A 21,762-nucleotide genomic window follows, 5' to 3' on the forward strand; every position below is an offset into this window, starting at 1 on the left:
GCAAGTTCATGATGACCCCTACCTCATGTCATCTCTCTCCACATGGGGTCTGGATGGCAACAAACGCAGTAGGATAGTCTTTTACATCCCCATGAATACACAGGACCCCGACTGTGCGGCCTATGACAGTCCCAGGGTCTATGTGGGACCCATTAACTAGAGTCACCCGACTTCCAGAGTCCAACAGGGCCACCACCTGGAGCACGGTGGAGCTCATTGTCCGAGTCTGGGGTGGAAGCCATGTAAACCAGGTCCGCATAAAGGGACATCCTCTGGGCAGAGCTGCAGTCCATTGACTAGGGGTTGTGGGGACAATTGGCCGCGATATGGCCGGGTTCCTGGCAGGATCAACAGGAGGGAATCTCCCCAACTGGGGTATCACCCTGATATGGGGAGTTGCACCAGCCTGGGAACTTGTGGGAACCATGGGCCTTCGGGATGACCGGGGATTGAGGGCCCTTCTTCCCAAGAGCTTGGGTAACCCAGTACCTCTCCAACATCCCCACCAGAGCATTGGCATCAGCTGGGTCCCTATGTCCTACCCACTGCTATATCTCACCTGGCAAGGCCCTCAGAAAGCAGACCAATCTTTTCTACCATCTGGGCCGGGGGTTGATGTCTCCGGCTGAAGCCACTTACGGACCAGGTGGTGCATCTGGGCCCTTGGTGGTAAAGCCTCTTGGTACCTCCAACTATGGACTCTTTGGGCGCATAGGTGTAGGTCGACTTCCAAGCGGGCCAGAATCTCCGCTTTTCCCGTGGGATAGTCCCGAGCGTCCTGCTCGCTTAAGTCGAAATAGGCCTGCTGGGGCTTGGCGATGAGGACGGGTGCCAACACCTCTGCCCAGTATTGCTGCGGCAGTCTTTCACTGGTGGCCACTCTTTCAAACCCCATCAGGAAGGAATCTAAGTCGTCCTCTGGCGTCATCTTAGACATGGCTTTCCGGAATTCTCTCCTGGCATCTTGCTCTGGCACCGCTGGACCAGCCCTTTGTTGTGCAGCCACCAGTGCTGTCATCTGCTGTACCAGCAGTCGGTTAGTTTCTTGCTGCTGTATGTTGGACTGAACCAGCTGCTTTATTATCTCATCCATGGCTGTAGCTTGTTGCTTCAGTGCTGTTGACAGCCAGAACATGGAACCAGTGTATGCTTCACTGCACCAGTGCCCGCATCCTCCACCATATGTGGGGTGGGGGTCGCTCTGGTAGACACTGGGTAGATGTGCAAGAAGCAGGGACACAGACAGGATAAAGTCCAATTTAAGTGTTTTTATTCCTCACTTAGATATTTCAACAAAAGCATAGCCTTAACAAAACAGGCTTGAACAAACAAAACCCTGCTCGGCTGAGCCAGTAGCTTAAACAACAAAACAGTCCCTGACTATACGTGGGACCAGCTACCCGGCCCACAAGTACAAAGGGTAAGTATTGGGTGGCACATGCAATGCCTTCTGTAGTTCAGTAGTCAGCTTCTCCAGGTATGGCCACACTGCTCAGCTCTACACAGAGCTTTAAATTAGACCCTAATGACCCATGTGACTCTCAGCAATGGGCTATGGTAGCCCAGGACAAAAGCCCGGGTGGAGTGAGCAATCTGTTTATGTTAGCTATGGTTAAAATAGACAAAACAGACTATTAACCCTGCTTATGCTGTGTCTGAGTTAACCTTTCAGTTCCCAGAGACACACCCAAAGCTTACCACCCACAGTTTAACCATTTGAAAGGCAGATATCAGTTCTCCCAAACCATGCCCTTCTCACAATATCCACAATACTTTTCCTCCATGGGTCTCAGTCATAGTTTATATCAGATAAATATAATTTGGTCACCAGGAAGATCTGGGTAATTCCACCCAAAAACGAAACTTTCTTATTGGCTCTTTAAGGTACATGAATAACCTAATATGTGAAAATGGTTTCTCTTCTGAAATTTTCCTGTTTAAGAAGTTTAGATTTTTCTGAAAATTGCTTTACATATTCTGAACATGAATAAAGCTTCTCTCCTGTATGAATTCTCTCATGTTTAAAGGGGTTGTCTCACCTCATACTTAATGTGTGTATAACTGTATTTTCAAGCACTAATATACTTCTATTTTCTATGTTGCTTCTCTTCTGCGGTGGCTGCACCTGCACACTAGGAGAGAAATATCCTGGTTATCTGGTGGGTGAGATTCACTAGAGTCAGCCCACACAGAGGCCAGTGCATGTGAATTCACTTCCGTCACCTCTCTATGTATTGTAGTTTTTGACTCCCGTCCCCAGCCACCTCGTATATATTCTTGGATAAGCTCCCACACCCGACCTTGTTCCTCCTATAGAACAGCTCATGCAGTGCAGCCCTGAAGCTGTTCTATACAGTTATGCCACCAGGATAAAGTATAACAGGTTTTTGCAAGCCCTGGATGTGTAATATTCAGATCGCAAGTACCTTCTGTCATCTTGTGAAAAATGACTCCTGGAAAGTTTCCCACAGTGCCTGGCAGAGTGACTGTATGTGTCTCCTAGTAACGCTATCAGGAGACAGGCATCGACCTTGCTCGGACCCCCTGTTATCTCTATATGCAAATGCAGTCGGGAACTATGGGGGGCCTGCATGTGTGTGCGCACATGCAGAGGCAAGGGGAAGGTTTACTTGATCCTTCTGCTGTCAATACGAAGGAGAAGCTCTGGCCCCTCCAGCTCAGAAACAGGCCGACAAAGCAACAGACATGCCGGGAAAGCAACAAGTGAGAAAACCACTTTAACAAAATTATGTTCTGTCTAAAACAATTCCCACATTCTGAACATCAATATGGTTTCTCCTCTGTGTGACCAGAAATTATTTCCTAGTAAAACATTACCCACCTACTGAACAAGGAAATGGCTTGTCTCTTGTGTGACTTCTCTTATTCTGAACATCAATACATTTTATCCCCTGTGTGACTTCTCTGATGTTTAACAAGATATGATTTCCCTGTAAAACCTTTTCCACATTCTGAACATAAAAATGGCTTCTCTCCTGTGTGACGTCTCTCATGTATAATAAGATGGGATTTATCTGTAAAACATTTCCCACATCCTGAACATGAATACGGTTTCTCCCCTGTGTGAATTTTCTGATGTTTAACAAGGTTTGATTTCCATGTAAAAGATTTTCCACATTCTGAACATGAAAAAGGCTTCTCACCAGTGTGACTCCTTTCATGTTCAACAAGACTTGATTTTTGAGCAAAACATTTCCCACATTCTAAACATGGATACGGTTTCACTCCCATGTGAATCATCTGATGTCTAACAAGATCTGATTTTTTCATAAAACATTTGCCACAATCTGAACATGAAAACGGTTTCTCTCCTGTGTGAATTCTCGTATGATTAACAAGATGTGATTTATCTGTAAAATATTTCCCACATTCTGAACATGAATATAGTTCCTCTCCTGTGTGAAATCTCTGATGTTTTAAAAGAGTAAACTTTTGTGTAAAACATTTCCCACATTCTGAACATGAATAAGGCTTCTCTCCTGTGTGACCTCTCTTATGTTTAAGAAGATTTGATTTTTCTGAAAAACATTTCCCACATTCTGAACATGAATAAGGTTTCTCACCTGTGTGACATCTCTGATGTTTAAAAAGACTTGGTTGTTGTGAAAAACCTTTCCCACATTCTGAACATGAATATGGCTTCTCTCCTGTGTGATTTCTCTCATGTGTAACAAGATTTGATTTCCGTGTAAAACATTTTCCACATTCAGAACATGAATATAGCTTCTCTCTTGTGTGAATTCTCTCATGTGTAACAAGATTTGATTTCCGTGTAAAACATTTCCCACATTCAGAACATGAATACGGTTTCTCTCCTGTGTGATTTCTCTGATGTTCAAAAAGACCTGGTTTTTGTTTAAAACATTTCCCACATTCTGAACACGAATATGGTTTCTCTCCTGTGTGAATTCCTCCTTTTGTAAACTCTTTACCATACTTAAACCTTTTTCCCCCTTTCTGACCTATATTTGTGGTAACAATCTGTGATTGGTCCAGAGAAGGTCCCTCATGATTAGGGGGATTATATGACAGATCTGTACTGTGAAGTCCTGGATGTACATTAAAGTTTTCTCCTAAAGAGCGCTGCATGATGTCTTCATCTTCTACTTTATAATTTAGTGATAACATGACGTTTCCCGCAGAATTCTTACTGAAGTTTTCTGTGAAGATAATAAATGAAATTTGTGTTCTGTTTCCCAAACTACAGCGTAGGCAAACTTATAAAGCTTTCTATAACTTCCTGACAAAGTCCAGGATTCTGATTTACACTTGGCCATGACTTTTATTACATAAAGTAAAATATGACTTGATAAACCCTAAATATTTGAAAAGCCCGATTATGTCTGGCACCCAGCCCTGCTCTTTACCAACATTTTTTCCCTATCAGCTGCAGTTGGACATCCCTAACACAAGTTCACTTAAAAAGATCCATCCCCACTTTCCAGAACCTGTAATAAAGGTTTCCAGCACCTTGTTGGGTCCATTACACTAAGAATTCAGGATGTTCTAAGGGGAACGAGGGTCCTATCAAGAATTAAGAAGGTGGAGCTAATGAAGTGTCCTGTGAGTGCAGGTAATCGTCACTGAGACGTCTCTGTGTCTGTACAATAATCACATGTGACATAGGAGCTTCCTGATAATCATGGAGACTGGAGTGCACCGAAAGGAAGCAAAAAAACACAACAACCAAACATCTTTAACCCCTTAACAAGCAGACTGGGCAGGCCTGGTTGTCACTTAACCCCTTATGACATAATGCCATATATGTGCATATATTAGGGGAAGTAGACAGCGGGATGACAAGTTGAGGGCGATCCACACACGGCAGGTACCGGCTGTGTAATACAACAAACACCTTGCAACAATGACTAAAATTGGAGATAACTCAGGTTTCAGTTATTTAACCCCTCACATGCTGGCATCAATTGCAACTGCTGCATCTCATCATTTAGACAGAAGCAGGTGCTCCCTCCATCCTACGAATGGCACCCCCAAGGTAAAATCGCGGGGCCCCGATAGCTGATAGATGCTATGATAGCCTTGTGAAGGAAGCCATAACAACCAAGCATATTTAAAGAGGACCTGTCCCCGCTCCTGACATGTCTGTGTTAATAGCTCCATGCATTCCCCATGTAATAGCAATTCTGGAGCATCTATTTTTACGGCCCTTTGTTATTCCTTTATTATTTCTACTAGAAGTTATGAATGGATTTCTAGCAGTTTGAATCTACACCGGCAACAGGGCAGCCATAGATTTAAGGCTGGTGAAAGCCGGCGCCTCTACATAACTTAGGCACATCAAACGCAAACGTAGGGTTATTCATAGCGGAGTCTAAACCCCAGTCTAAGTAAATGACCCCATATGTGTCTAAATGAAGAAGACCCCAAATTTATAATGGCACAGGACACTCCTCATGATATAAAAGGCTGGTGCTCCTCCATTACATGTCACTGCACACACGTGTATACACTGCACATGACGGCTCTTACCTTGTGATATAAGAGGCTGGTGATCCTCTATTACATGTCACTGCACACATGTGTATACACTGCACATGACGGGTCTTACCTTGTGATATAAGAGGCTGGTGCTCCTCCATTACATGTCACTGCACACACGTGTATACACTGCACATGACGGCTCTTACCTTGTGATATAAGAGGCTGGTGCTCCTCCATTACATGTCACTGCACACACGTGTATACACTGCACATGACGGCTCTTACCTTGTGATATAAGAGGCTGGTGCTCCTCTATTACATGTCACTGCACACACGTGTATACACTGCACATGACGACTCTCACCTTGTTATATAAGAGGCTGGTGCTCCTCCATTACATGTCACTGCACACACGTGTATACACTGCACATGACGGCTCTTACCTTGTGATATAAGAGGCTGGTGCTCCTCCATTACATGTCACTGCACACACGTGTATACACTGCACATGACGGCTCTTACCTTGTGATATAAGAGGCTGGTGCTCCTCCATTACATGTCACTGCACACACGTGTATACACTGCACATGACGGCTCTTACCTTGTGATATAAGAGGCTGGTGCTCCTACATTACATGTCACTGCACACACGTGTATACACTGCACATGACGGCTCTTACCTTGTGATATAAGAGGCTGGTGCTCCTCCATTACATGTCACTGCACACACGTGTATACACTGCACATGACGGCTCTTACCCTGTGATATAAGAGGCTGGTGCTCCTCTATTACATGTCACTGCACACACGTGTATACACTGCACATGACGGGTCTTACCTTGTGATATAAGAGGCTGGTGCTCCTCCATTACATGTCACTGCACACACGTGTATACACTGCACATGACGGCTCTTACCCTGTGATATAAGAGGCTGGTGGTCCTCCATTACATGTCACTGCACACACGTGTACACACTGCACATGACGGCTCTTACCTTGTGATATAAGAGGCTGGTGCTCCTCCATTACATGTCACTGCACACACGTGTATACACTGCACATGACGGCTCTTACCTTGTGATATAAGAGGCTGGTGCTCCTCCATTACATGTCACTGCACACACGTGTATACACTGCACATGACGACTCTTACCTTGTGATATAAGAGGCTTGTGCTCCTCCATTACATGTCACTGCACACACGTGTATACACTGCACATGACGGCTCTCACCTTGTGATATAAGAGGCTGGTGCTCCTCCATTACATGTCACTGCACACACGTGTATACACTGCACATGACGGCTCTTACCTTGTGATATAAGAGGTTGGTGCTCCTCCATTACATGTCACTGCACACACGTGTATACACTGCACATGACGGCTCTTACCTTGTGATATAAGAGGCTGGTGCTCCTCCATTACATGTCACTGCACACACGTGTATACACTGCACATGACGGGTCTTACCTTGTGATATAAGAGGCTGGTGCTCCTCCATTACATGTCACTGCACACACGTGTATACACTGCACATGACGGCTCTTACCCTGTGATATAAGAGGCTGGTGCTCCTCCATTACATGTCACTGCACACACGTGTATACACTGCACATGAAGGCTCTTACCTTGTGATATAAGAGGCTGGTACTCCTCCATTACATGTCACTGCACACACGTGTATACACTGCACATGACGGCTCTTACCTTGTGATATAAGAGGCTTGTGCTCCTCCATTACATGTCACTGCACACACGTGTATACACTGCACATGACGGCTCTTACCTTGTGATATAAGAGGCTGGTGCTCCTCCATTACATGTCACTGCACACACGTGTATACACTGCACATGACGGCTCTTACCCTGTGATATAAGAGGCTGGTGCTCCTCCATTACATGTCACTGCACACACGTGTATACACTGCACATGACGGCTCTCACCTTGTGATATAAGAGGCTGGTGCTCCTCTATTACATGTCACTGCACACACGTGTATACACTGCACATGACGGCTCTTACCCTGTGATATAAGAGGCTGGTGCTCCTCCATTACATGTCACTGCACACACGTGTATACACTGCACATGACGGGTCTTACCTTGTGATATAAGAGGCTGGTGCTCCTCCCTTACATGTCACTGCACACACGTGTATACACTGCACATGACAGCTCTTGCCTTGTGATATAAGAGGTTGGTGCTCCTCCATTACATGTCACTGCACACACGTGTATACACTGCACATGACGGCTCTTACCTTGTGATATAAGAGGCTGGTGCTCCTCCATTACATGTCACTGCACACACGTGTATACACTGCACATGATGGGTCTTACCTTGTGATATAAGAGGCTGGTGCTCCTCCATTACATGTCACTGCACACACGTGTATACACTGCACATGACGGCTCTTACCTTGTGATATAAGAGGCTGGTGCTCCTCCATCATGGCCTCCTTGTACAGATCCTTGTGTCCTTCTATATACTCCCACTCCTCCATGGAGAAATAGACAGCGACGTCCTGACACCTTACAGGAACCTGACAACACAATGACACCGTCATCACCCAGACCCCTCCAGTGCTGTTACTGGAGAATTTCCCAGCATTCCCAGCAGTGTCACCTCTCCAGTTAGCAGCTCCATCATCTTGTGGGTGAGCTCTAGGATCTTCTGCTCATGTATCAGGGGGTGAGGGGGAGGCTCTGTGATGGGGGGAGGGGTCCTGCTCCGCCCTCCTGACTCCTGGAGATGGATGATGGGAGTCACACAGTCCCCCGATGTCTTCTTCACTATTGTGTACTCCTGTGGATGGAGAGAGACACTTAGGGAATAAACCCTTCAGGGGCCATGTGCTCTCCTCCGTCCTCTCCTCCTGGTACAACGTGCCTACTTACCTCCTCATGGCTCCTACAACATGACTATTGGTCACTGGTCACATGACACATCACTCACCATATTGGGGGCTGATCTTCAGGTTCTCCATCACTTGGAAGGTCTGGAGGCCGTTCTCCAGGACCCTGGACTCTTCCTATCACTTCCTATGATGGATTCTCCTTCCCGATGTCTGACTTGTTACAGAATACAATACAGAGGAGAGAAATCTAGAAAAGTTTACCTCTCCGCTCAGCAGGGAGATGATCTCCAAGGTGAGGTCTAATATTCTTCTGCTGATCTCCTTCCTGTCCATCCTTGGTGGTCGTTCAGGAGAAGAGGAGAGAACTGGAGGAGCTGGAGGCTTCTAGTACTGCAGGCGCCTTTATGAGAAGAGGAGAGGGAATCATCCAGGGGACAAGACCAGATGTCACCTCCAGAACCGCACTTCCTGAGCCTGGAGGGGCCCCGCTTCTCAGAGCCCCCACCACATGGATTCCAGGGGCCCCAACATGGAGATCTCTGGTGGCTCCACAGGAGATAAATGTCTGATAGATGCAGGTCCCACCTCTGGGCTGTGCTCAGCTGTGTCCAGAACTCCTAGAGAAGAGACTGGAGAGAGCTGAGCTCAGGCCGGGCCCCGCTCCATTCATTCTCCTCCTGGAGGCAGGGGCCCCTCACCAGGACAGTCAGGGGCCAGTGAATGATGACAACCCCCACTACTCCTCCCCCATCATACTAAGCTGAGGAGCAGAGAAGGATTCCTTGTGTGTAATGGAGGAGAATCTCCAGAGGTGACATGTCTGAGCTCTCCACCACACTGTCTCCTCACAGCTCATCTTACCTGCAGGCTGGAGGAATGGCTGATACCAGAGAGAACAAGAGCCCTGACTACCGACCAGGACCTGCCCAGTATCTGCTGCACTGCCACTGTCATGTGATCAGCTGAGGGGGCGGGGCTCAGCAGTAGAGAAGAGAAGAGGTGGGGAAGGACCTGGGGTGATGTCACTGTCATGTGGTCAAGGGGCGGGGCTAAGCAGTGGGGAGAGGAGGTGGTGTAGGACCTGTGATGATGTTACTATCATGTGATCAGTGTAGGGGGCGGGGTCAGATGTAGAGCAGAGATAAGAAGGAGGAGGAGCTGTAATTGTGGTCATGTGACATGTGAGGGATGATCCTTGTATGGAGAAGGCGTTTTATGATTTCTTTCCTATAGATCTGGAAAAATGCTGAGAGTTGTAGTTCTCTCCTCTGAATCCTCCTCTGAATAACAGCCTGGGCTTGCCTGGAGTTTTAGTTCTCTGATATATAACAGTCTGGACATGCTGGGAGTTGTAGTTCTCTAATATCATATAACAGTCTGGACATTATGAGAGTTGTAGTTCTCTCCTGTAATATATTATTGTTTAGAGATGCAGGGGGTTGTAGTTCTCTGATATCATAATGGTCTGGACATGCTGGTGGTTGTAGTTCTCTAAAATACAACAGTCTGGACATGCTGGGGATTGTAGTTCTTTTACCTATGACAGCCTGGTCATGTCGGGGGTTGTAGTTCTCTGATATAACAGTCTGGACATGCTGTTTTTTTTTTTATATATATAACAGTGGACATGTCGGGGGTCGTAGTTTTCATATATAACAGTCTGGACATGCTGGGGATTGTAGTTCTTTGACCTATGACAGCCTGGTCATGTCGGGGGTCGTAGTTCTCTGATATATAAGTTTGTAGTAATACTGGTTTCTGAACCCCGGAAGCTGCTGCAGCTCCTGCTATTGTCCGTCTGTTCGCAGTAATGCACTTTACTTCTCCTCCCCTCTGGTACTTGGGAGAATAAGGTCAGAAAGTCATCTGCTCAGTTTTCTTCTGTGGAAGTGTAGACGTCATCAGGCGGCGCCTGCGCACTTCGCTCAACGAACCCGCTGCCAGGAGTCCGCGGCGCATCAGGCTGAGCCTAGTGCGCAGGCGCCGGATCTAGCAGAGGGACGGGAGGATTGCGGAGGCGGGGCTGAGGTGAGGAAGGCGGCGCTGGGCACCAGACGGCGAGGGGTGCGGGCGGGCACCCTGGGTTAACGTAAAACCCCTTGGGCACCTTAGGTAGGTGAGTGACAGCTTATAAAAACCTGTTTTTTGGGCTAATAGAGCCACAAGCAGGTTTAATAAGGGCAGTTTAGGATTCATGTTATTAGTACGGACCTGGCCATATGTTTAGCTTATAGGGCTCAAATCTCATGACAGAATCCCTTTAACCACTTCCCATCTGGGCCATTTGCCCCCTTCCTGACCAGGCCAAATTTTGCAAAACTGACATATCTCACTTGATGTGGTAATAACTTTGGAACGCCTTTACTTATCCAAGTCATTCAGAGATTGTTTTTTCGTGACACATTGTACTTCATGATAGTCATAAATTTGAGTCAAAATATTTCACCTTTATTTATGAAAAAATCCCAAATTTACCCAAAAATTTGAAAAATTCGCAATTTTCTAAATTTCAATTTCTCTGCTTTCAAAACAGAAAGTCATACCTCATAAAATAGTTATTATTTAACATTCCCCATATGTCTACTTTATGTTGGCATCATTTTGGAAATGTCATTTTATTTTTTTAGGACGTTAGAAGGCTTAGAAGTTTAGAAGCAATTCTTCAAATTTGTAAGAAAATTGCCAAAACCCACTTTATAAGGACCAGTTCAGGTCTGAAGTCACTTTGTGGGGCCTACATAGTGGATACCCCCATAAATGACCCCATTGTAGAAACTACACCCCTCAAGGTATTCAAAACCGATTTTACAAACTTTGTTAACCCTTTAGGCGTTCCACAAGAATTAAAGGAAAATGGAGATCAAATTTTTAAATTTCACTTTTTTGGCAGATTTTCCATTTTAATCTATTTTTTTCTTTAACACATCGATGGTTAACAGCCAAACAAAACTCAATATTTATTACCCAGATTCTGCGGTTTATAGAAACACCCCACATGTGGTCGTAAACTGCTGTATGGGCACACGGCAGGGCGCAGAAGGAAAGGAACTCCACATGGTTTTTAGATGCCATGTCCCATTTGAAGCCCCCTGATGCACCCTTACAGTAGAAACTCCCAAGAAGTGACCCCATTTTGGAAACTAGGGGATAAGGTGCCAGTTTTATTAGTACTATTTTTGGGTACATATGATTTTTTGATCATTCATTATAACACTTTATGGGGCAAGGTGACCAAAAAATTGGTTGTTTTAGCACAGTTTCTATTTATTTATTTTTACAGCGTTCACCTGAGGGGTTCAGTCAAGTGACATTTTTATAGAGCAGATTGTTACGGATGTGGAGATACCTAATATGTAGACTTTTTCTCATTTATTAAAGTTTTACACAATAATAGCATTTTTGAAACCAAAAAATTATGTTTTAATGTGTCCATGTTCTGAGAGCTATAGTTTTTTTATTTTTTGAGAGATTTTCTTATGTAGGGGCTCATTTTTTGCGGGATGAGGTGACGGTTTTATTGGTACTATTTTGTGGGACATACGCGTTTTTGATCACTTGGTGTTGCACCTTTTGTGATGCAAGGTGACAAAAATTGCTTGTTTTGACACAGTTTTTTTTTTTTTTTTTTACGGTGTTCACCCGAGGGGTTAGGTCATGTGATATTTTTATAGAGCTGGTTTTTACGGACGCGGCAATACCTAATATGTATACTTTTTTTTATTTGTTTCACTTTAACACAATAATAGCATTTTTGAAACCAAAAAAATGATGTTTTAGTGTCTCCATGTTCTAAGAGCTATAGTTTTTTTTATTTTTTGAGAGATTTTCTTATGTAGGGGCTCATTTTTTGCGGGATGAGGTGACGGTTTTATTGGTACCATTTTGTGGGACATACGCGTTTTTGATCACTTGGTGTTGCACCTTTTGTGATGCAAGGTGACAAAAATTGCTTGTTTTGACACAGTTTTTTTTATTTTTTTTTTACGGTGTTCACCCGAGGGGTTAGGTCATGTGATATTTTTATAGAGCTGGTTTTTACGGACGCGGCAATACTAAATATGTCTATTTTATTTTATTTTTTCTATTTTTATTTTTTATTCCTTACTTGGGATTTTTTTTTTTTTTTACATGTGAACCTTTTTTTTATTTTCTTTTTTCAACACTTTATTTTATTTTTATTTTATTTTACACTTTTCGTCCCCCATAAGGTCATACAAGACCTCTGGGGGACATTTACTTCACTTTTTTTTTTTTTTTTCACAGTTGATTTCTCCTGTAACTGGGGCTGACATAGTAGCCCCAGTTACAGGACAAATGCACCCCTATAGAGGCTGTACAGCAGCAATCCAGCGCTGTACAGCCTCACAGCAGGGCTGATCGAGGTCTCTGAGAGACCTCACACAGCCCCTGCACTCTCCGGTCACGGCGGTCACATGACCGCCGGGCCGGAACAGGAAGCGCACAGCGCTTCCTGCTCTGCAGACACAGCGCTCGGTGAGCGCTGTGTCTGCAGCGATCGTGAAGGCAGGGACACCTGGGCACTGTCCCTGCCTTGTCTTAGGGTTGCCCTGCTGTCACTGACAGCGGGCAACCCGATCAGCAGCTGCACGATTAGCGTGCAGCTGCTATTTCTGACAGGACGTTTTAAAACGTGCGTTCAGAAATAGACGTCCACCCATAGGACGTTTATATCCTATGGGCGGACGTGAGGCGGTTAAGAATACAGAGAATGTCTGTGGTTCCATACCTGGATGATTGGCTATCTTCAGGCTGCTGGTCAGTTACTTTAACACTTGTGCTGGGGAAAGTATCTTGGCAGCGGAGGGTTTTAGGCCTCATGTAAGGAGTTGCAGAGGTAGCTTCTTGAGCCTTTTGGCACTTATGTCCTATATATAGAGAAGAGATCCTAAGGCTGTGGAAATATAGCCCAGATGGGTTGAACAGTAGGTGTACTCTGTCATTTCAAGCTCGTCAATTCTTCAGATGGTAGAAACATCTCAGAGACAAGTGTTCTGTGTTCCAGCTGATCTGGATTCTGTTGACTACTAATGACTCCACTAGGTTGGAAATTGCACCTAGAAGGGCATACAGTCAGTGGGCTGTTGGGGTCCCTCGAGAAGTCTCTCTCCTCACATTTCAAAGAGTTTAATGCTACAGAGGATCCTGAAGATTCTGACTTGCCACACAGAATTAGGGGGAAGCAGTCCATGTAAGTGCAAGCATTACAAGCAGGGTGGAACCAGCTCAGAACCCCTTCTTAAGAAAGTGGGAAGGATTATGGCATGGACAGAACTGAACCTGACCCATCTATCTACTGTACTTATTTGAGGCTACTTCAACATTGTTGCTGATGGACAGAGTCAAGGTCTAGCAGTTCCAGGAGAATGGTCTCGGAATCCAAAAATTTTCAAGAAAATTGTCAAGATGTGCAGAGTATCAGAGATTTATCTCAAGGCAATCAGGTTTAATGCCAAGATGGAAATATTCCTTTCCCTTTATTAGTATACAAGAAAGAGAAAAAACACACAGCGCCTCATGTGTGGTAACGTCTTAAGAATATAAAAATTATATGGTGCGTAATTCGCTTACCGGAGGTTGTTGTGACTGTTCTGTCCCCACATGAAGGCGAATGAAGGTGTAACTGATAATGACTTTGTGACTGTCCTACCTTCGTATCCAAGCAGTGGAGCAGACCGGACCGGCAGATGCTCAGGTTAGATGGATCCAGACGTAGACATGAGGATGCAATCAAACGTGGGTTTATTTGATCCAAGGCAGCGACATACGGTAATGCAATACAGGAATGCAGTAGCAGAGTAGATGCTTTCATGTGGATTTCTTTCCTGAGGCTAACTGCTGGTCAAAAACTGATGCCTTCACAAGCCAAGGTGTGTGTCTCCAGTCACAAAGGAATGCAGCACTGAAAAATGGCTACAGGAAGTGACAAGGACCAAGGCTGCAAAACCACGCCCAGCAGAGAAAAGGCGTGCAGCATACGAATTCCGGCCAGCAGATGGCAGCAGAGAACAATACATTGAACAACATAGGTAAAAGAAGAGATAATAATACAGTGTATGAATTAAATTTGAAAGAACAGCACAGTGAGGAGTCACAACAACTATATATGCCTTAGCTGGTATCTATCCCCACCAACATCGGGGAATGCCGTGCTGCTGCCTTGGTCTCTTCCTGTCTCGGTTCCAAAATTCCAGGAAAGAAGTTAGTAGCGAAGATCAAAAGATGTATGAGACCAATTGTTCGGCGTTGCTGACATATACATGGATCCGCTGTATTTATAAATATTCTTTTATTGAATAAAGGTCAACGCGTTTCAAGGGTGGAGCGCCCCCTTCATCAGGACAATTCACAGTATACCTGTTTGCTCACCGGAGCCGCTTATCTCCGGTGCGCTGCGATGCCGCTAGGAGATCAGAGCAGGGGAAATAGATGAGCCAAAAGAGACAGGATATAAAGCCCTCCATACAGCGCTATGTAGGTAAACATTTAAATGGCATTTGAGCCTTCTCTCTGTGTGTAACACTGTTGTCCCTCTTCTCGGAAATAATATAATTGACTGTTTTGATAATGAGGTCCACAGATTAGGAGCCTCATTATACTAAACACGCCCGCTCCTGCCTCCGAACCTCCCCCAGATCAACCCACCAAAACTATCTTTTAAATTCTCTAGTAGTGAGCAAACATGTATACTGCAAATTGTCCTGATGAAGGGGGCGCTCCGCCCTTGAAACGCATTGACCTTTATTCAATAAAAGAATATTTATAAATACAGCGGATTCATCTATATGTCCGCAGCGCCAAACAATTGGTCTCACACATTGTTTGATCTTCGCTACTAACTTCACTTTATTAGGAGAACAATTCAGTGGCAGTGGATACCCTGTTCATTCCTTGGAGGTTTAGGCTGGCTTACATTTTCCGTCCAGTTTTTATGATACCTAGGGCATTGATGAAAATCAGGCTAGACCAGGCTATGGTAGCACCATTATACAATTCGGGTAGAAGAGGTTATGGTTCCCAGCTCATGCAGATAAGTCAAAGGTGTTACTAAGACTTCCTCCAGTTCAGATCCCATGTGCCTAGGGCACTCAACTGTGCCATGATCTGGAAAGATTTAACCTGACAGTCTGAAGGTTGCTAGCCTCTATTTCTATCTAGAGGTCTCTCTGATGTAGTCATGAAGACCATGCCACACATATTTCTCATTCAGATGTGTCATGGGTGTAACTGGAGACTTCCCCCCACTGTAGCTGATGTGTGTCAAGGGCACTGAACTCTGCCAAGACCTGAAGAGGTTCAGTCTGACAGCCTAGAGATTGCAAAGAAAAACCAAAAAAGGGGGTCAGTCAGCACACCAAACCGCAGGAGCGCATTGCTAAGGCAAGGAAAGACATGAAAAGACGAAAACATGTAATGCGACAATTCACTGAAATATAGAGTACAAAATTGCATAAAAATTACAAGTGCTACACTTTAAGTGAGAGATACTTGGCAAATCGTTTTGTACAAAATAATCTGAGCCCGTCTGCCGAACGTCAAGGCAATCTCTATTAGACGGGTTCCTACGCTAAATTCTACCTGTTAGACGCCATGACGGCTACCATACACTTCAGGGAGTGTAGGTTACACAGCAGGCCCACTCCACAGCATCACCGCCGCCAATGGATACCAAGGGATGCAGTGAGAGTCCACAAACTATCTCACTCCTGGTGCCATGGCTTCAGTGAGTGAAGTGGAGCAGGCCTGACTATGTAATGACACTAATTAAAATCAGCCTGTGAGGCAGACAGGGTGGTCAGGAGTGCATGACTGGGGAGGCAGCCGCACCTCCAGTACAGACTGCAAAGAAAAACCAAAAAAGGGGGTCAGTCAGCACACCAAACCGCAGGAGCGCATTGCTAAGGCAAGGAAAGACATGAAAAGATGGAAACATGCAATGCAACAATTCACTGCAATATAGAGTACAAAATTACATAAAAATTTGTGTATGGTAGCCGTCATGGCGCCTAACAGGTAGAATTTAGCGTAGGAACCCGTCTAATAGAGATTGCCTTGACGTTCGGCAGACGGGCTCAGATTATTTTGTACAAAACGATTTGCCAAGTATCTCTCACTTATAGTGTAGCACTTGTAATTTTTATGCAATTTTGTACTCTATATTGCAGTGAATTGTCGCATTGCATGTTTTCGTCTTTTCAAGCCTAGAGATTGACCTGGCTCTTTTATTCAGTCGTGAAGACCATACTTTGGTTTTCAATCCATGAAATTGTCATTTTGTTCCTAACTCATTCAAATGAGTCGAGGGTGTATCTGAAGGCTTCCCCCAGTGCAAATTGTGTGTGTCTAGAGAACAACCTAGCGGCCTCTCAGACATAGTCTTGAAGACCTTGTCGTTGCCAGGTCTCAATCTACTTAAAGGGTCAAGTAAATATATTTAGCTTGAATTCTACTCAAGGAGTGCATAACTCTAAACCACAGATTATCAGCCTTTTAGGCTTCCTGCAGGAGAAATTCGGAAAAAGCCTGAGGATTTATCAGATGTTTCCTAGAAGCCGTCATGTGGCATCAATTAACCTTTTAAATCCAAAACTGACATAAATACATTCTTTATTCAAAAAGCAGAGCCCAAATGTGAGGGTGATCTACCGGCCAGTACTTATCCGAGACATATAAAATACTAATAATTCAGCATCATGTCTCCATTCATGATCTGCAGGTAATTAAAGAGGTTGTCCAGGCTTTTACTATGGATGACCTATCCTCAGAATAGCTCATTAATATCAGATCGGCGGGGGTCTTACACCTGACTAGGGCTGCAACGAGTACTTGACTAAATCAAGTAATTCGACACCAAAAAATCCTCAATGCTAATTTTTTGTGAGGATTCGTTTGTGTCACGTGACCACGGAGCGGGAGTCAAGGAAGGTAACGAATGGAAAACGGCCTTTAATACTCCTGAGGGTCATTTTGAGAATCTGGTCATGCCTTTTGGGTTGACCAATGGTCCTGCTGTTTTTTAACACTTCATCAATGACATCTTTCATCATCTGGTAGGCAGGTTTGTGGTGGTTTATCTGGATGATATTTTAATTTATTCACCTGATATGGAGATGCATGAGGATCACGTGAGACAGGTCTTACAGATCCTAAGAGAGAATAAATTGTATGCTAAAATGGAAAAGTGTGTATTTGCGGTCCCAGAACTGTAATTCCTGGGGTACCTACTTTCATCTTCGGGTTTTCGTATGGATCTGAAAAAAAGTCAGTGCAGTGTTGGACTGCACTGACTTTTTCCATAAGGTCTGAAGAAGCATTGCATGCTTTTTCAGAGAAAAAGGAATGTTTTGTTTCTGCTCCTATTCTGATGCAACCTGATGTGTCACAACCATTCATTGTGGAAGTTGATGCATCAGAGGTAGGGGTTGGAGCAGTCTTGTCGCAGGGTCCTTCTCCTAGCAAATGGCGCCCATGTGCTTTGTTCTCTAAAAAACTCTCTTCTGCCGAAAGAAATTATGATGTAGGTAATATAGAGTTGCTGGCCGTTAAATTGGCTTTTGAGGAATGGCATCACTGGTTGGAAGGAGCGATTCATCCCATTACAGTAAAAGTCTGGCTTACCTGGAGTCGGCTAAACGTCTGAACCCTAGGCAGGCCAGAGATATAAAGCCCTCCTTGAATTAATGATTGTGTAATAGTAACCTTGGGGCGGGTCGCTGAATAGTTAGGTGATGAAAAGTTTGAGTCACATATAGTGAGGGGATTTGCAACAAGAGAAGTGGTGAAAACACAGGGTTAAAATGGTACACTAAAAGTCCTACATGATAAGAGTAGGAAAATTAGTGGGATTACCTGTGGAGCCCGTGCTAATGCAGATAGCGTAGCTTCTCACATGTGGATAGTCCAAGATGTGGGATAATTAGATACATGCGAAAAATTGATAAAAGGGGTAATTGGTCAAGATGTTTAAGGAACATCACGATACTGTTCTTATGGGACACCCTGGGAGCAGATCCACTGTGGATCTCATTTCCCGGAGATTCTGGTGGCCAGGGTTACGTAAATGTGTTGAGGGCTATGTGGCAGTTTGTGAGACTTGTGCGCGTGCTAAGATGACTCATACTCACCCTTCAGGATCTCTACTTCCCTTATCTATCCCATCCCGACCCTGAACTCATTTGTCCATGGACTTTATCACAGATTTGCCTAATTCCTCTGGAAAAACTGTGATTCTGGTGGTTGTTGACCGCTTCAGGAAGATGGCACACTTTATACCATTATTATGTTTTCCCTAATGCCAAAACTCTTGCTCAAGTGTTTGTCGATAACATCGTAAAAAACTACATGGTATTCCCTCTGATGTGGTGCCTGATAGAGGGACTCAATTTGTTTCCAGATTCTGGAAGGCGTTCTGTACTCGTCTGGGGGTCTAATTGTCCTTCTCTTCTGCCTTTCATCCTCAGTCGAACTGACAGATTGAGCGCACTAACCAGAATCGGGAGACTTGAGATGTTTTGTCTCTGAGAATCAAGAAGAGTGGTCTTCATTTTTGTTGTTGGCCGAGTTTTTTTAAGTTGCCGTTTTTGGTGCATATGGGTTCCATCCGCAGTTTGGCACTCCGTGTGCTGTCCGCATCCGTTGCTCCGTTCCGCGGCCCTGCAAAAAAAATATAACATGTCCTATTCTTGTCTGCAAAACGGACAAGAATAGGCAGTTATATCAATGGCCGCCCGTTCCGTTCCGCAAATTGCGGAAGGCACACGGGCGGCTTCCGTTTTTTGCGGATCCGCGGACCGCAAAAAACAGCACAGTCGTGTGCATGTAGCCTTATATTACAGGTTATGTGGATGGAGTAAGTGGTGAACTATCCTGTGTACATCTGAACGAGGTGGATTGTCCTGTGTATATCTGATGTCAACCAATAATACCGCAAGTTACAATGAATGGAAATCAATTAAATTTTATTTCTTGGGAAAAGAAAATATGCGTTTACTAGGACACGTGCGGGGTATCAGTGTTTTTCTGGTGGTCCTTGTCCGTTATTGTCCCCCACTGCCTGCACAGCCAAATGAGCACTCTGCCTGGGTCCCTAACCATGAGCAGCCTTTTACTTCCTGCCGGCAGCCTCTCCAAGTGCATACACCTCATGTTGTTCCCAGCCAATGACAGCCTTCCCAAAGGTGTTTAGGACATCTTCTTCAACTTGGACTGGTCCCTGAGCAATAAGTGTTTCTAGTGTGCTACTCCCTGCAAAGGTGTAATGTTTTCCCATGCACTAACCTCTGCCAGCTTACTAGATATGACCCTTTACTGTGTGACCTGACCTAGAACTATTCACTCGTATTCATTTTGTGTTGCCCGCTCTGACATTCTCACCGTTTATCAGATTGCACAAACTCTGCCTGCCCTCACCTCAGCCAGATCCTGACTACAGTTTAGTCCCAAACTAATTCTGCTCAGTGGCATTAGTTTTCATAACAGTTTGCTGAGGTATGGATTCCACTGGCCCACCCAAGCTGGGCATACAATACCATACAGTGCAAGACTTGTTCAAGGAGTTGACAAATCAACACTAGAATCAGGAACAAGTACACCAGTATCTGAACATGATTTCCTTGGATCTGAGTGCACTCACCATCTCAGTAGCAACTCAGTCACTCCAGCATTCACCACCCTCCAACAATACCAGAATTCACCCTCACTGCCTACATGCTATGATGGAGATCCAAACATCTGCCAAGGCTACCTAGACAATATGTTCATTTTTATCTGCAAGCTCATCAGTTCCCCACTGAGTGTACCAATGTCACTGTCTGGCGAGGTGTTAGTTTGGGCTAAACCCCTCTAATCAGTGAGGAGATCCACTGACTGGTAACCTTCAAGAATTGTTGGATATCTTCTGCAAGGTATTTAAAGGAGCCTGGCCAAACAGCCTCTGTAGCTTCATCTCTATTGTGTAACAGTTAAGCAATACGCTATCCAGTTCCATAGCTGGTTCATTGAATCCCAGAACAATGACGTTTTGGAGGCAGCCTTTTGAGAAGGTCTGTAAGTCAGTAATCCTGGTAGGTCTGCCTTCGGAGATCTTTTTCAGCAGCACAAACAACATGCAGCCTGGTGTTTTCCTGTTGAAAAATAGCTCTTGGGGCACTTTGTAGAAATGACCATACCACTGGCTACATGACCAAATCAATGTAACACCGAGCTGTTCATGTACCTGAAATAAACACTAGAGGGATCTACTGTTTGCCGTACTAGACTTGGTATGTGATGTCCAATATCATTTGCAGAACAAAATGAATCACTGTGAGCAATTCTTCTAATCACAAAATCCGTCCATGTCACTCTGGAGTCTTCTGCAGTGTGGGTGGAGGTATGAATACAGTGATAAGTGTAACCCACGCTTATCGCTGCGGTCCCGGGCGCCGCGCTCAGCAGTGACCTGTGGTCGGTGCTTCCATTTCACTGCTGCGGTCCTGTGCTCTGTTTCTGTGGGTGGTATTGCTTTTGAGGATTCCGCTCCACAGCTTCCACTCAGCCCTGGACACAGCATGAGTTCGGCTGGTTTTGTGTTACACTACTCTAAGGGCGGAGCGCGTCACTCCCTAGGCTGTGTCGGTTAGGTCAAGTAACCCCGCTGACCAACCCTGGCTCTCCTGCAGGTGTTTAAAGTGGCTCAGCCCCCTTCCCAAATGCCTGTGTCAAGGTCATTGAGTTTTCTGGTTCCTGATATTCTCGTGTGCTCCTGATCTATACTTCTTTCCTGGACACTGCTTATCATCTGATCCCTGCCTTCTTGCTTTGTCTCTCCTGTTGCCGACCCAGATTGCCTGACCTGTTCCTGTGCCGCCTGCCCCGACCTTTTGCTTGTCTGACTATGCCTCTGCCTCATCCTTCGGTACTGCACTGTTGCTCCTGGTAATGACCCCGCCTGCCTGACTACACGTGTACTTCTGGTACCTACCCAGGTATCTCCTAGTCCGCCTAGATCAGCTGCCACTGACTCAGTGATTGCTCTGGAGTAGCCCCTGGCAACTACCCTAATGGCTCAAGTCTATCCTCACCATCTGAGGCTCCAGTGAAAACCAGGTAGTTACTAAGACACGCCCCTCCAGAGTATAGCCAGTCAGTGGCACATCGGGTTCACACCCGCTGATCCGTGACAATAAGAAGCAAGGTTTATTGGGACAGTTCATCTTCACTGCTCTGGAAGTAAACAATATTTTTCCACTGTGGAGATCAGTCACAGTTGACCTTAGAGAAATATAATTTGGTCATCTCGAAGATCTGGGCTAATTCCACCCAAAGAATAAACCCTGTTATTGGTTGTTTAAGCCCCATAAATAACATAATTAGATATTCAAATTTTAACAAAAATTCAGATTTTTTCAAATTTGCGTTTTGTCCATTTTGATTCAGGACAATAA

At 44.9% G+C, this 21,762-nt stretch overlaps 1 protein-coding gene across 1 annotated transcript in view; it reads right to left on the minus strand.

Annotated features, from left to right (window-relative positions):
* Window positions 1–2,808: 2,808 nt before the first annotated feature.
* Window positions 2,809–21,762, minus strand: part of LOC120992058 (zinc finger protein 850-like) — a 75,650-nt gene continuing 56,696 nt past the window's right edge. The window contains exon 4 of the mRNA XM_040420821.1: window positions 2,809–3,866. Coding sequence (XP_040276755.1) covers window positions 2,896–3,866 — 971 coding nt within the window. The 3' untranslated portion in view covers window positions 2,809–2,895. The remainder of the gene's footprint in view (window positions 3,867–21,762) is intronic.

The sequence above is a fragment of the Bufo bufo genome, chromosome 2 (genome assembly GCF_905171765.1).
Source record: "Bufo bufo chromosome 2, aBufBuf1.1, whole genome shotgun sequence".
NCBI classification, from domain to species: Eukaryota; Metazoa; Chordata; class Amphibia; order Anura; family Bufonidae; genus Bufo; species Bufo bufo.